The 15,929-nt window shown below is 36.9% G+C and overlaps 1 protein-coding gene across 34 annotated transcripts in view; it reads left to right on the top strand.

Annotated features, from left to right (window-relative positions):
- The window catches only part of LOC136841815 (SH3 domain-containing kinase-binding protein 1-like), a 334,418-nt gene that overhangs the window by 264,421 nt on the left and 54,068 nt on the right, over window positions 1–15,929 (top strand). For 2 of the 34 annotated variants that reach the window (XM_067109144.1, XM_067109143.1), the window contains exon 1: window positions 13,060–13,779. The exons of 31 other annotated variants lie outside the window; for them this stretch is intronic. In XM_067109144.1, the coding sequence (XP_066965245.1) occupies window positions 13,735–13,779 (45 nt within the window). In that variant the 5' untranslated portion in view covers window positions 13,060–13,734. Of the gene's footprint in view, window positions 1–13,059; window positions 13,780–15,929 lie in introns of those variants that run through there. One more of the 34 variants, XM_067109158.1, reaches the window with a different exon arrangement.

The raw sequence follows: 15,929 nt of genomic DNA, 5'->3' as shown, positions 1-15,929 counted from the left end.
ATTATGATAATTATGATAATCATCCACTCTAGGAGTCTCTGGGTGGAGAGATTTCGACAGGCGATGCCGCATCTGAACAGCATCCGAGATGTTCGCGAGAAAGATAATTATTTTTTATCTAAATAATGGTTTATTTATTTTTATATTTTTTGGGGGGAGTGGGGGAAGAGGGGGTGTTAAGGATGGGAGACGAACATTATATAAGAGCGTAAATTGAGTGAACTATGCGAGGTTTATCTTGGTAATCGGAATTCGGGTTTCAAGTCATCTCTGCGCAATGCAAGACTTGTACTTTTATGTAAGTTATTATCAAACCTCCGCCTTCATTAATGTAGTGGGGTAAAGGTGTTAGTTACTATTTTTTTCATATAAATTTAAGCCTGCAGTTTGCTGGGAGGGTAGTTAACACAGCAACTGAGATAAGGTATAATGCTACATTCATATAGCACACCTTATGAATGTCACACGCACACACACATTTATGTATGTATATTATATATGTATATAAAATATGTATATGTGTTGATATATATATATATATATATGTATATTATATATATATATTATATATATATATATAATATATATATATATATATATATATATATATATATATATATATATATATATATATATATATATATATATATATATATATATGCTTTCGCGCGTGCGCAGATGACTCATTGCGTTCCGAAAAATCTATTATGTTTTCAGATCGTGTTGGTTTCGATTTGGAACTCACTGTGACAGCAGTCATTTTTATAATCCATTATTTTTGTAATCCATTATTTTTATAATCCACTCTTATGTCCTCATGAAATGACCTTGGTCGCAACAGTAGAGCGCAGATGAGCACTTAATATTTCCCCCGTGGCCTCATTTCGGTCCAGGGCCCGCACTTACTACACCCCCTGAGACAAACCCAGAGTCACAAGGCTTATTATTGTGTGTCAGCAACATCGTCTACCCGTTCGGGAATACGCAACGGGTAAAATAATCAGCATTGATAGTAAACAGCTGTGCGTGTGCTAGTAGTGTATGTATGGCTAAGGGCTGCCTCCCGCGACTGGACCTCTCTCTCTCTCTCTCTCTCTCTCTCTCTCTCTCTCTCTCTCTCTCTCTCTCTCTCTCTCTCTCATTTGTGTATCTTAGTGGAAACTCCTATAATAATCTCTCTCTCTCTCTCTCTCCTCTCTCTCTCTCTCTCTCTCTCTCTTTCATGTGTGTGTGTCCGAGAGACGACCCCTACAATTATCTCTCTCTCTCTCTCTCTCTCTCTCTCTCTCTCTCTCTCTCTCATTTGTGTATCTTAGTGGAAACTCCTATAATAATCTCTCTCTCTCACGTGTGTCTGAATGACAACCCGTACAGTTATTTCTCTCTCTCTCTCTCTCTCTTCTCTCTCTCTCTCTCTCTCTCTCTCTCTCTCTCATGTGTGTGTGTCTGAATGACAACCCGTACAGTTATCTCTCTCTCTCTCTCTCTCTAATGTGTCTGAATGACAACCCCTACAAGTATCTCTCTCTCTCTCTCTCTCTCTCTCTCTCTCTCTCTCTCTCTCTCTCTGATAATGAAGCATCAAGAAAAGGGAGTCTTTGTACATCGCCTCCGTAATTGAGGTCGGGTCTACCAACAAGAACAGTAACAACTGCAACAAGAAAACGGTTATTACTCTGTTTTGGCAGGAGCCGTCTTGGTGTTCACTAGATCATTCCGATACCTAACCTTCAAGTTTCATTTCATTCTCTTATTTATTCGTGTAATTGTTGCATATTTTTGTTCGATTTCGCTCGTAGTTGACTCCCTGCAAATATAATTAAAAATAATTTTTTTTATATTTTATTCTAAGATTTTTAAAATCTAAAATGATGTATTTAACTCTATGGTACAATCTCTCCCATATTTCTGGTGCCGTAGCTTAGCACTAAAGCTACATGGCTCGCAATTGCAAGGCCCGGGTGTCGATCCCGACTCGCTGCGCTGCAGCCGGAATGACAGTGACCGGATCACCTCGTCAGGGGGGGTCAAGGAAAGGTCATGGCGAAGTAACCTTATTTCTAAGACTTGCTGGCATTAGGGATACTTTACCCTTCTTTCGCCAACCATTATAAAAGGGGGAGAAGAAGACGTACAGTATTATATATATATATATATATATATATATATATATATATATATATATATATATATATATATATATATATATATATATATATATATATATATAATTATATATCTGTATATATATTTATATATATATGCACACGTACATATATATATATATATATGTCCTCCATTATGCATAATTAACACTCCTCGCTTATAGGCTTTACATAATCCTTAAGTGGCATTCGGTAATTTCATCCAGCGGTTTATTTTACTGGCCAGTGCGGGTTCACTCTTGTGATGCGAGACAGATATTTTGCGCAGCGCTGAAGTGTGTGTAAATAGTGCCTTGTTCGAGGGAGGTCTCTCGCATGCTATACATTGGAGGCTTTAATTGGATGTTTACAATGTGTACGTATTTTTGTGTGGTTTATTTTACGTGTTTCTGTGTGGTTTATTCTACACGTGTCTGTGTGGCTTATTTTACATGTTTCTGTGTGGTTTATTTTATACGCTTCTGTGTGGTTTATTTTATTTATTAAATCAAATTTGTTGGTTTAAAGGTGCATTTTCTAAGAGAGCATATATCAATGTTTTCAGTTCCATAGTTGTTTCATGATAACTTTTCCCATATTTTCTTAGTATTCTTGTTTTATTGTGCGATACTGGTGTAGAGACAGAGCTGTCAAACGACAGTATTTTTATGCAACGTATCAGACTCGTGCGTTTAAATGCATTAAAAGCAAAGGAAGATAACTATTTCCACTGATAACTCGTTCTTTCTGTCGTGATAAATGTTGTTGTTGTTATTATTATTATTATTATTATTATTATTATTATTATTATTATTATTATTATTATTATTATTGTTGTTGTTGTTGTTGTTGCTGTTGTTGTTTGGGGTAGCTCAACTATACCGCTGAGGTAGTTAGTAATTTTCACAGAAATACAGGAATTGATCACAGATACCTCACTGTTTATGAAACCTGTATCGGAATGTAATTTTATCATTGTTAATTTTGCAGTTGCTTTGATAACGTGACGTTATTTATTCTCCTTTCATCAGCCAAATTCTGTACACTTCAGTCAACTGAAACGCAAAATGTCACAATGAACGATCAGTTATACTTTTAGTCAAGGCAGGAACTTCTCTTGTGTGTCCAGCATGTTTTTAGCAATGGGGCTACGCGCCCCGTGCTTGCTGTTCAAGGTGATACAAAATACTTTGTAAAAAGTCTTGCTCATGGTGATACAAAATGTTTTTAGAAAAAGTCCTGTTTATAATGTTTGTTTGTGATCAGAGATTGTCAAATCTTTTCAAGAGCAGCTTTGGAGAAAACAAGAGAGTAATCTTTATTTTTTATAGGCATCTGAAATTATAATTATTTTGTAGGGTTTTTTTCTGGAACTTATAAGAACATAAACCTCATTCAACACTAACTGCATGTAAAAAGTTAATGCAAATTACTACATGAACACAGGACCCACTAAGTCTTAGTGGGTCCTGCATGAGCAGTTTACTTAAGCATCGTCGTTCATAAGAGAGGCTGGAAATAATGGACACGTCCGGATTGAACCGGTGAATCCGTTCGTTCGTTCGTTCGTTCCGGTTCTCTTCGTTCTACTAAAAGATCGGACCGGAAATGTAACCCCATTATCGTGGAGAGCGAAAGGATAGGAAAGTTATAGTTATCTCTTTCTCTCTGTCTCGTACGCATTAAAATGTCAGTGTTGTTATTAAATACGACTATAAACGCTATATAGAAGCACCTCTCTCTCTCTCTCTCTCTCTCTCTCTCTCTCTCTCTCTCTCTCTCTCTCTCTCTCTCTCTCTCTCTCCATTCAGGTGCGACCCAAAACATCTGACCATCCACCTGATAAGTATACTTAGTTTAACCAGAAAATTCACATTGGTTACCTAGCAACGGACTACAGCTTATTGGAAGAACCACATTACAACGAAAATGAATTTCTATCACCAGAGTGCTAGCCGAGAACGACACCAACCCGTCTAATGAGGAACGACTGGAAAGAGAGAGAGAGAGAGAGAGAGAGAGAGAGAGAGAGAGAGAGAGAGAGGATACCTTTATAGAGTATACCTCCTCGGGTCTAATCCTCAGGAGAGGGGCTCAACGGACGAGGGTGAAACTATTCATCGGATCTCTCTCTCTCTCTCTCTCTCTCTCTCTCTCTCTCTGTTTTCAATCTAATTGAGAGTAAAGATGTAAGAATATTATAAGTAAGTTTCCCTTAAGAGTGCTGGAGCAAAAACATTTTTTCCAAGTTTAGTTAGCTAAGCCCTTGCTTTGAGGGACGCGTGCCTGTACTCCGTACTGACTTGTGTATACATACATGCATACATACATACATGCATACGTGGACGTCAGGAAGACCTATTTCAAGATTATTAACCGCCTTGGCATTCTGAAAATAAGCACCGAGTGATTGAATGCCTCCATCGAACATAACTGTACATGTTGCTTGCACAGAGAGCCAGTGACCCGCTGTTGTTAGTGACCCCGGTCCTGTGCTTATTCTTCCCAGACCTTAAATCTACATTGACATAGCTCACATTTCACTGAGGCTAAGAAACATTGCATAGTATTGCTTTGCATTTTCCAGGAATCTTTCTTTTCACAGTTGTTGCAGCATCTGACGCGGTGGACTGTAGGCATTACTTGGGGTTGTTTGCAGCGTCCCCTCAGCCCCTAGCTGCAGCCTCCTGCATTCCTTTTACTGTACCTCCGCTCTTGTTCTCTATCTTCCATCTTACTCTCCACCCTTTGCTAACAGTTGTTTCATAGTGCAACTGCGAGGCTTTCCTCCTTTTACACCTTTCTAATCTTATAACTCTCTCTCTGCGCTGAATCATAGGTCCCAGAGCGTGGCCTTTGGCCTAAATTCTACATTACAGTTGCATAGTTTTGTTGTAAATCTTGTTGTAGAACATTTGTTCTGAAGTAAAATAATCACCTGTTCCACATTGAAATACTCAGTTCTCCCTGACCATTATTTTTAGGCGTTCTTCCATTTCATTAACATTATCATGTTTGTTCCAGTTTTATCGTTACTTTTCGTATTGTTGAAGGGAGCCGTTATAGTTGGCCTGCCAACCAAGGAGAGCTGTGAATAGGTAGCTAAAAATTTTATCAAAAGAGGTTATTTATATTCTCAACTAGGGTGAAATATGGACAAAGCTGATTAGATGAATCCAAGCCTGGTTAATGGAACGTAAATTAGAAAGGGGTAGCAAGTGTTCGAGGTTCTTTGCGGCGTCCCTTCGACCCCTAGCTGCAACCCCTTTCATTCCTTTTACTGTAGCTTGACTCCGTTCATATTCCCTTTCTTCCGTCTTGTATACTTTACCCATACTTTCCTAACAGTTGTTTCGGCATTATTTTAAGTGTTGAATGACCTCATAGGCACCAGCACTGGGTCTTTGGCCTAAATTTTATATTCCAGTTCCAATTCCGATAGTAAATGGAATAAACCTCGCTAGAGTCTTAGATAGGTTGTGCGCTTTGCCATTGTGAGATAAGAATACCGACCTGAATGGTAAGGAGAGAGAGAGAGAGAGAGAGAGAGAGAGAGAGAGAGAGAGAGAGAGAGAGAGAGAGAGAGAGAGCTAACCAACAAGTGGATCATCTGAATGCATGAAAATGAGAGTTTCTGACTTGGAGCAAGGAAGCTTGGCTGTGTCTGGCTGGGTTTTGTGATGAGGAGATACTACTAATTCTTCTTCTTCTTCTTCTTCTTCTTCTTCTTCTTCTTCTTCTTCTTCTTCTTCTTCTTCTTCTTCTTATAAGACCTCCTGGCGCCTTTAGCTAAAGATTGCGTAGTTGTCTCAACCGCTTGCCTTGGTATCGATATGAGAGGAGATCTTTCTTATTTATTTATATTGCAGGCCCTTTTTTAGATTTTGTATACATTTATATTTGTTATAATGTTTTGGAATTTTTTCTTAATTTGTACAGAACCTATTTTTTTTTATTTTAATAGAATATTATGAATAACTATACATACATACATGCAAACACACACCCGCCCACATGTTTACACAAATACATACAGATGTCTAAATGTAAATGTGAAATTGCACACACACATATATATATGTAAATATATGTGTGTATATATACAGTATTTTTATATCTATAATATATATGTATATATATCTATAATATATATATATATATATATATATATATATATATATATATATATATATATATATATATATATATATATATATATATATATATATATATATATATATATATATAGTGAGAGAGAGAGAGAGAGATAGGTGGGATCACCATTATTTCGAGTCTCCAAAAATGAAGTGGGTTCATAGTAAAACAATACGATGGCCTCTGCCAGATGTATCCCCCAAAAGCTTAAAGACCAACCCGTGCAAAAAAACTTCCACAAGGTTACGTAGAAAGCTCACTAATAGAGCATCTCTCTCTCTCTCTCTCTCTCTCTCTCTCTCTCTCTCTCTCTCTCTCTCTCTCTCTCGTGTCGGATTTGTATGCGCTCTCAAGTTTCCTTGTTGTGACGCCAGTTTTAATAGCCACAAATCAATCAATCAATCTCAAGTTTCCTCGACATCTAGCACCTTTCTTTCCAGTACCTTATCCACAAACATTTAAAGTCTTTTTTTAAAGAGTGTGCTTCCTGGACATTGTTTATAATATACTTATTTATATACAATGATATACTGTATGATTTACTAATTCACGTCTGTTAGAAACTTTATCATTGAGGATAAAATTATCTCTTCCCAGTTGTTGGGTCAGTGAGAGAGGGAGGAGTAGTTGAGTACGCCACTTTTATTGGATGGTGACATAAACACTTCGTTTCGTAGAGAGAGAGACCAAGTGGTTCATTTATTATCAAATACCGTTATCTAATCAGGAAGCATATTATCGACAGCCTTGTAAGTTTTGAGTATATGCACTTTTGAAACCTTACGTGTATTTTTTGTAAATATAACCTACATATGTGCATATGTTTTTGACAGTATGGGTTATGACCTGGGCGAACTGGGATGTTTGACGCCTCTCTCTCTCTCTCTCTCTCTCTCTCTCTCTCTCTCTCTCTCCCACCGGATAGGTGATGGTATCCTTAGAATACAAAGCGGACTTGGGATGTTAAATATTCCAGCATAGCGTAGAATTTAATGACTGTATTCATTTTTTAAAGGACTCTCTCTCTCTCTCTCTCTCTCTCTCTCTCTCTCTGTATTTTTCTGTATTTTTAGAATTGCAGTGATGAAGATATCAACTCGGGTTGGCTCTAAATAAAATACATGACGTCTTCATCGTTATTATTATTATTGTTGCTAAGTATACCTTAGTTTAACCAGACCACTGAGCTGATTAACAGCTCTCTTAGGGCTGACCCGAAGGATTAGATTTATTTTACGTGGCTAAGAACCAATTGGTTACCTAGAAACGGGACCTACAGCTTATTGTGGAATCTGAACTACATTGTAACGAGAAATGAATTGCTATCACCAGAAATAAATTCCTAGTCGTCCAATGAGGAGCTTGTTTTTATTATTGCTGCTGTTGTTGTTGATTACATTAGGGCTCACGTGCTAGGTTTCACATTGGACTTAGTGCCTTCAAACTGCTAACACAGGGAAAAATTTGTATATGTTTGTCTGTCTCTTTGATTTCCTCAGGAAGCGTGATAACTCGACCCCGTTGTGGTCTGATGTTGGTTGACCTCAACATACTACTGTACTGTTGTTGAGTTAATTTTTCAAGGTCACGTAACCACTAACGTTGAGTGGCCTTGAGGTGTGGCATCACTGTATATCCTCTCTTGCAAATATATTTATTATTGTTATTATAATTGTTAGTATTATTAACAACATCTAGTAACCGGCACCTCCGTGTATTGTTATCATATTACGCTATTATATTTCTGATTTTAATACTGACGAAGGTTAGAAACAACAAAGGTCCAAGAAGACTACCCTGAAGTACGCCTAATAATTATTAACTAAATAATCCTCAAGAGCAGCTCTCTGCTGTCTCCATTAAGAATAAATTATTATTATTATTATTATTATTATTATTATTATTATTATTTATTATTATTATTATTATTATTATTATTATTAGGGTGAATTACAAACTGGAACGAGATCGACTATTGTGCAGGTATGGGTCTCATTTATTTTAACAATACCTAGTAATCGGCACCTCCTAGAATTGTTAGCATACTACACTATTACATTTCTGATTCTAATACTGGCAAAGATAAACAACGGGTCTAAGAAGACTGCCCTGTAGAACGCCAAATAATATAGGCAACTAATCCTCAAGATCAGCTCTCTGTTGTCTGCCAATAAACATATTATTATTATTATTATTATTATTATTATTATTATTATTATTATTATTATTATTATTATTATTATGGCAAATAAAAATTTGGAACGAGAGCGGCTGTTATGCATGGTATGGGTCTCATGTACGATTGACCAACACCCAATAGTAGCAAAGAAGAAACAACTGGTCCAAGAAGACTGCCCTGTGGAACGCCAAATAACATAGGTAACTAATCCTCAAGAACAGCTCTTTACTGTCTGCCATGGAACATAAAAACAAACAGACTGTGAAGGAGATGAAGTATTTAGGGCTATAACCCCAAAATTGCGAAGTTTCAAATAAACACTAAGTCGAATTTCAAGTGACAGTGAAGTTCTTGGAGAGTCGCTGATCGGAAAGTTTCTTCCTTAGATTATGTATAAAAGTCTGGTTACATGTAATAATATACCTTTTGAAGAGTTGCTCATGAGGAAATCTCTTCTCCAGACTATGTTGAAAAGTCTGGTTAAATATAATACACCTTAGTGAAAGTTCAAAATGAAACGACAGATTGCCAAGTACTTTCGTGTAATTTTAACACAAAATACACGAAAGTACTTGGCACTATGTCGTTTCATTTTGAACTTTCCCAGTGGTTTCAGCTAATAAAATCACATGCTTGCTTTTGTCATTTTTTAGTGTAATACACCTTTTCCACCATTGTAACCCCTTCAGGAAGGTTAAATTTTAACCCCTAGAGGACACCAGCGTGATTGCTGACCAGATTTTGATCTTCAGCTGTTTATTTTCTCTACTGCTCGCAGCCTGGGTTAGAGCGGACATGACTGCAGTGAGCGTCATATGAGATGGTCAAGAGTCGGTTTTGTTTGTTTGTACGTCGTCTTTTATTTACGTTTTGTTCTGTGTGTTTTTATTATTGCATTCAGTGAGCTACTCTGTGTTTAGCGTGTGTAACTGATTGAGACTCAGGCTGATCCTGTGTAGTAAGTGTGAAAACAAGAGATTTGAGTTGTTATTATTTATTATTATTGATAGAATATATTTTTATGGGTCTTTCATGTAGTTGTCTAGCGTGTTAACTTCGAAATTCCCTGACACCTACGTAATATTTCTGCCTCGTATTATCTCCATAATCTTTTAACTAATGCGTAAGATAAAGGAGTTGGCGATATCGCCAGATAAACGTGTGAATTACGTAACACAATCCCTCTGAGCGCGAGATTTTTTTTTTTTTTACTTGAAATCACTTTGAGAAGTATTGCGGTTGTGTGCGCGCGCGCGCGTTTTTTTATTTTTTTATTTCGAGTTTTACTTATTTTATTTTTTAATGTTTTTTAATTTTATTGTTTTATATGTTGATTTTAATTTTTATTTTTATGTTGATTTTTATTTATTTTTATGTTGATTTTTATTTTTTAGTTTTATGTTGATTTCTATTTTTTTATATGTTGATTTTTAGTGTCTCTGAGAACCGTTTGCCTCGAAAGTGTTCTTCGTCCAGGCAAGTATTTTTTAAGTATCCTGAAGGGGACTGGAGTGGATGGTGAGCTCGAATTGATGTGTGGAGTCGAGTTCCTTGAGAGTTCCCTTAACGTATATATTGTAAGAGATCACTCGAGAGAGAGAGAGAGAGAGAGAGAGAGAGAGAGAGAGAGAGAGAGAGAGAGAGAGAGAGAGAGATAATGTTGCATAATCTGTGTGTGTTGGAGAGGAAGAAGAAGGAGAGAGAGAGAGAGAGAGAGAGTGGATAATGTTGCATAATCTGTAAATCTGTATGTGCTGGAGAAGAAGAGGAACATGAAGAAGAAAAGAGAGAGAGAGAGAGATAATGTTGCATAATCTGTATGTTGGAGGAGAGAGAGAGAGAGAGAGAGAGAGAGAATGAATCTGTAGTTAGTCAGGTGGCATCGTTAAAATAACTACCTTCGAATGATATACTGAATTTAAAGGGAAAAGTACGTCGATGCGAGGTCTTAATTACTTATTCACTACACAGCACCTGGAACGACACTGTTCTGTTTGTTTTTCAGGTTTCGTCGACTTTTTTTTTTATTTTATTTCCAGGCATTTCTATTTTTGTAGTTGAAGATTTTGCAGTTTATTCCCATTGAAAGTGACGATCAACCTTTCACGTACGGATTTAGCAAACGAAATTTAAACAGACATACGTGTAAGTAGGTAGTTGGTGAAAAGACGTGTCATAGAAGGGTTAGCTTGTTTGTTTTTCTCAGTATGTGTTGACATATTGCCCGTAAGACACGAGGCATGGGCAGACATTAAAACAAGTAAAAAATGCACCGAAGTTTCTTCAGCGCAATCGAGTTTTCTGTACAGCTTATAATGCTGTATGAAACTTTCAGCTACGGCCCGGTGGTGGCCTGTGTTGTTGGTACTTAAAGCGGTTGCCAGACGTACGATTATGGCTAACTTTAACCTTAAATATATTGAAAAACCACTGAGGCTAGATGGTTGCAATTTGGTATGTGTGACGATTGGAGGGTGGATGATCAACATACCAATTTACAGCCCTCTAGCCCCAGTAGTTTTTAAGATCTGAGGGTGGACAAAAAAAGTGCGGACGAACAGACAAAAGCCATCTGAATGGTTATCTTTTAGAGAAAACTAAAAGGATACTCCATTTAAAGAACCTAACTCTGTATTGATTCTCTTCTCAAAAACAGCATAGGACCATATCGTACAATAAGAGTTTAATAATAATAAAGACTGTTGTTTTTGCAATTGCATATCTTTTCAGATGTTATCAAAAACACGTAGACGTATTTCAATCCATGACATAATGGGAGTGGCATGGCGGATGACGTCATCGAATTTGTCGAAGGTCATCCCCGAGTATCCAGTGACGTCATCCTCTTATGGTGACTGTAGAGATGTTGGTTGGGTGGGGGTGGGGATGGATGAGCAGGAAGTTAAGGAATGGTGAAGAGTAGAAATGACGTAAAGTGAGGAAGGGTGGTTGGGGGGTGGGGATGGGAGGAGGGTGGTGCTTGAGGAATTCTCAAGGAGAGAAGCCTTACCTGCATGCGTCCTGTCTGGTGACGCCTTCCCCTCCCCTCCCCACCACCACCACCACTCTCGAAAACACCTCACCCATCCTCTCTCAGATTTACCTGCAAATGAAAGCAGATGCTGGATTCTGGGGACGTACTTAATATTTTTCATATTTCATTCAGTTTTTTTGCGTTTTTGTCAGTTTCAGGTACCCCAACTTAACCTAGGGACGTTGGCTTGGGCCTGATAGGCTAATATGTGCTTGCACTATCCAGAAATAGGTATGACACCTCTCTCTCTCTCTCTCTCTCTCTCTCTCTCTCTCTCTCTCTCTCTCTCTCTCTCTCTCACCAGCCTCTTACTTCGTTGGAGGGTATAACTTTGATGTGTCTTGTATAATTATGATAATTTGAGGGTTCTCTTTTCATTGTATGGGCGGGATTTAGTAGCATGGAACAAATTGTCTGAGTTTTATGTAACCAGATTTCTTAAGGCTCTGATTATTATTATAATAAATTATTATTATTATTATTATTATTATTATTATTATTATAAATTATTATTATTATTATTATTATTATTATTATTATTATTATTATTACTTGAGCCACACAAAGTTATTATCCATATAGGATCCCCTTAAAGATATTTAGAATAGTCCTCTCTCCCTTCCTCTTTATTATTTATTATTATTATAATGATTAATTCAGAGGTCTGTTAAGCCGGCAACCTTTTGCAGCCTTTTGTAGCCCAGACCCGAATACAAGGAAAAGGAGTAAGATAGAAGGGTTAAAGGGTTTCTCCAGGAAGGAAACGGTAGACTTTTCTGCCTCTTGCAAGGAGGAAGGTTATAATAATCGGGAAAAACCGAGCCAGGAACAGAATTCCAAAGCTTCACAGTAGAAGGAAGGAAGCATGACCTTGTTGTTATTATTATTATTATTATTATTATTATTATTATTATTATTATTATTATTATTAGTTATGAAGCCATGTAATTAAGCAAAAATTTTTACTTAAGCGTTTATCAGAGATGATAATTATTCGAAGAAAAGAGAGAGAGAGAGAGAGAGAGAGAGAGAGAGAGAGAGAGAGAGAGAGAGAGAGAGAGAGAGAGAGTCAGTCATTGCGGTATATGTGTTTATGTGTTGTTGGGAATGCGGATGGATAGCGTTGCACGTGAGCAGTACACCCTTTTGTGTATGAATTGCGGATAGCGGAAGCGGACCCGGCGCTACGGACCTGTCTATTACGCGATTATGTACAAACAAACAAACACCCACACACACAAAGGCACTCGGATACGCACATTCTGGACCGACAGCGTCAAAGTTTCCACGAAGAATAAACATTATAATACTACTGTGAAGATTCAACTGGTATACATCCCTCTTTACGCTATGACTGAAGTTGCTACAGAGTATTTGCTTCTCTCTATTTCTCTCTCTCATCTTCCTTCAGTTTGAGTGGAACTCTTCTTTCCTAGCAGTCTTCTCAGTGGTGTGAAGGATGGCGGGGCGTTTGCAGGCAAGGAGGAGGACCAGGGGAGGTCCGTAGTAGTGTTTCTCTCGTACGGTGTATCTGCGTTACGTCGGCTGTCAGTGGTATTGCTTCTCTCGCATGGACAGGATGTAACGGCCTGCGTCATTTCACGGCCTGCAGTCTTGTCTAGCGTCAGTGCCACCGCGTGCCACAGTGAAGGAAAGTGGCGAAGAGGCTTGGGCATTAGGTGGTGGCACTGTCTCTGACGAGCTTGACTGGATGTCACCTTAATTTTCTGGGCAGTTTTAGTGGTGCTTCTCGTACCATTTCCAGTCGATGGAAGGTTGACGAATTCGCTTTCGGGTTGTGTTTGATCTCGTGTGTCGAGAAGGGAAAAAATGGCTGGCAGTTTTTGGAAATAGGATAAAAAAAGAAAAAGATGAATATATAAATGCCGTAGCGTGTGTAAAATAGTGATTTGATAATATCATTGAGTTGAAAAGAAATTTTTCGATTTTTATAAAATTCAGTTGTACATTTTAGTGTCTATAGAATTCTACATTCTCGGGTCTATAAAGTATTAAGATAAATATCAGAGTCAGTGATTGCCTGCACTGGATACAACCTCGTGACAAGAAGCAGTAAGATGAAAAGCAGTATTAGTGATGTTAAACTAATACCTTACTATTCGTAAGGGAGAGAAACAAACAAACAAACAAACAAACAAAAAAGAATATAAGCACGAAAGGAAAAAGTTTCTTCATGCTCGTAACTTTCCTAGGAATCCCTCATGTTGAAAGGTGTGGGGAAAGAGTTCCTGAAGGAACTAGGGCAGGTAAGGCTGCTTATAGTTATGGTTCTCTTTAGTATTCACTGATATACCTGTGTTTGGACAGGTGTGAGAGGAACATACATTTCGTATGGACTCGCGCTGCGTGGTAATGTGTGCGCTTCGTTTTTGCTAAAGTGCATGTATGTGTGTGTGTATGTGTGTATATATGTATGTAATATATATATGTAATGTATATATATATATATATGTATATATATTTACGTATATATATAGGTGTGTATATGTATAAATATATATATGTATATATATTTATGTGTGTGTTTTGTGTGTGTGTGTATTCAGCCAAGGTCACAGGAAAAATAAAAGGGGTACCAAGCTGTGCTTTGTGTTATTTCAACACTATATATATATATATATATATATATATATATATATATATATATATATATATATATATATATATATATATATATATATATATATATATATATATATATATAAACATATAACTATATAACACAGTATATTAATGTTATTACGTTTTTATATAATTAAACCAGAAGGCCATAGTTTTATCAGGTTATTTCTCTCAGTTCTTTAAAATCCTCGCTTGAGGAAAGAAAAACAGCCAGACATATATTATTAATTGAAGCTTATTGCGTTGCATTGCAGTCGTCTACAACCCTAGTCAGTGCAACGCCGGGTTACGGAAACCGATTAACCAGCTAATGATCCTGATGGGGCAAATATCCTTCTTCAAGTAATGTGCAGTCGACACGCTTCTTAGAAAAAAAATTAAAAGATAAAAAAATCGCACTTATCATTACATTAAGATAACTTGGGGAAAAAAATATGAAGTTACTCTTATCATTATTTTATTAACGAGAATAAAATCATTGGGCAGAGATAGCGCAGCAGCGGAAGGGGAAGGGGTAGTTAAGGGAGGTTTCATTATTATTACTGGTGCCGGTTTGATTATTAAGATTTTTCTTATGCAGTTGTAATTTCTTTGTTGTTTTATCAGTGTCTTGGTGTTGTAATTTTTAATAATAACAATAATAAATATTATTATTATTATTGTTATTATTATTATTTACAATGGCTGTGATACTGATAAAAAAATTACAAAAATGAGTTACAAATAATTAAATTACATAATAATAAAAATATTATTATTGAACCAAACAAAAACTACTTTCAGTTTTCTTCTGAAGATGGAAAGAGAAACCCACAAGATTCCTGTGCATAACTTGTTTACTTGTAAATATTTACATGTTATTTTTAAACTCGAGTACTTTCAGGTCCTAACTGTGACCCTTTTTCAAGAGATGAGGCTGGTTCAAGGCCAGGCTGGTTGAACCAGGCCAGAGGGTGAAAAGTTAGGACCTGAAAGTTGAGTTTAAAGTAACATGTAAATATTGACAAGTAAACAAGTTGTACACAGGAATCTTGTGGTTTCTCTTCAATATTATTATTATTATTATTATTATTATTATTATTATTATTATTATTATTATTTCATTATGATTATTATTATTATTATTATTATTATTATTATTCAGATGAATAAACTTGAGTGTTAACATATCGTGTTACACAAACCCGTAGCATAATAGGCTTTCGGTGATAAAGAGGATTTGTGTTCCAAGAACTTTACAGACTTAGGAAACGCCTTCCTTCATTTAGATAAAAGGTATTTATCGTATATCTCAACAGTCTCCAGTTTTTGAAGTTAATAAAGAATAGCATGCATTATCCTCCTTGTAGTCATTTCAAGAATACGTGGCAACATCAAGCAAAAGCGGTACATAGCCTATTCTTTCTCATGCGTCTTGTTCTCGGAATATTGTATTTCACGCGAATATTTTGTCGTTTCCGGCGTTCCATCCGACGCAACCGGTAGGATTAGTTGTTTTCGCCTGGTTTGAGTTTCATCATCGTTGTCGCTGTTAATTTTGAGCAACTTTTACATCTCTCTCTCTCTCTCTCTCTCTCTCTCTCTCTCTCTCTCTCTCTCTCTCTCTCCATCAACGTCAGTTCGTGGAATGCACACTGCTTTCGTTTTCCTCGACTCCTGAATTTTCCTTCGTTGTTTGTTTTATCACGATGGACAGTCGTGCCCGAGGGCTGATTTGGTCTTTGGTTCCTGGGACTTTGGTTCTTGGATCCTTGGTTTCTTGGATTTTGGTTCC

The sequence above is a fragment of the Macrobrachium rosenbergii genome, chromosome 9 (genome assembly GCF_040412425.1).
Source record: "Macrobrachium rosenbergii isolate ZJJX-2024 chromosome 9, ASM4041242v1, whole genome shotgun sequence".
Lineage (NCBI taxonomy): Eukaryota > Metazoa > Arthropoda > Malacostraca > Decapoda > Palaemonidae > Macrobrachium > Macrobrachium rosenbergii.
Note: the sequence above shows the minus strand (reverse complement) of the source record. Positions and strands in the feature narration are given on the sequence as shown.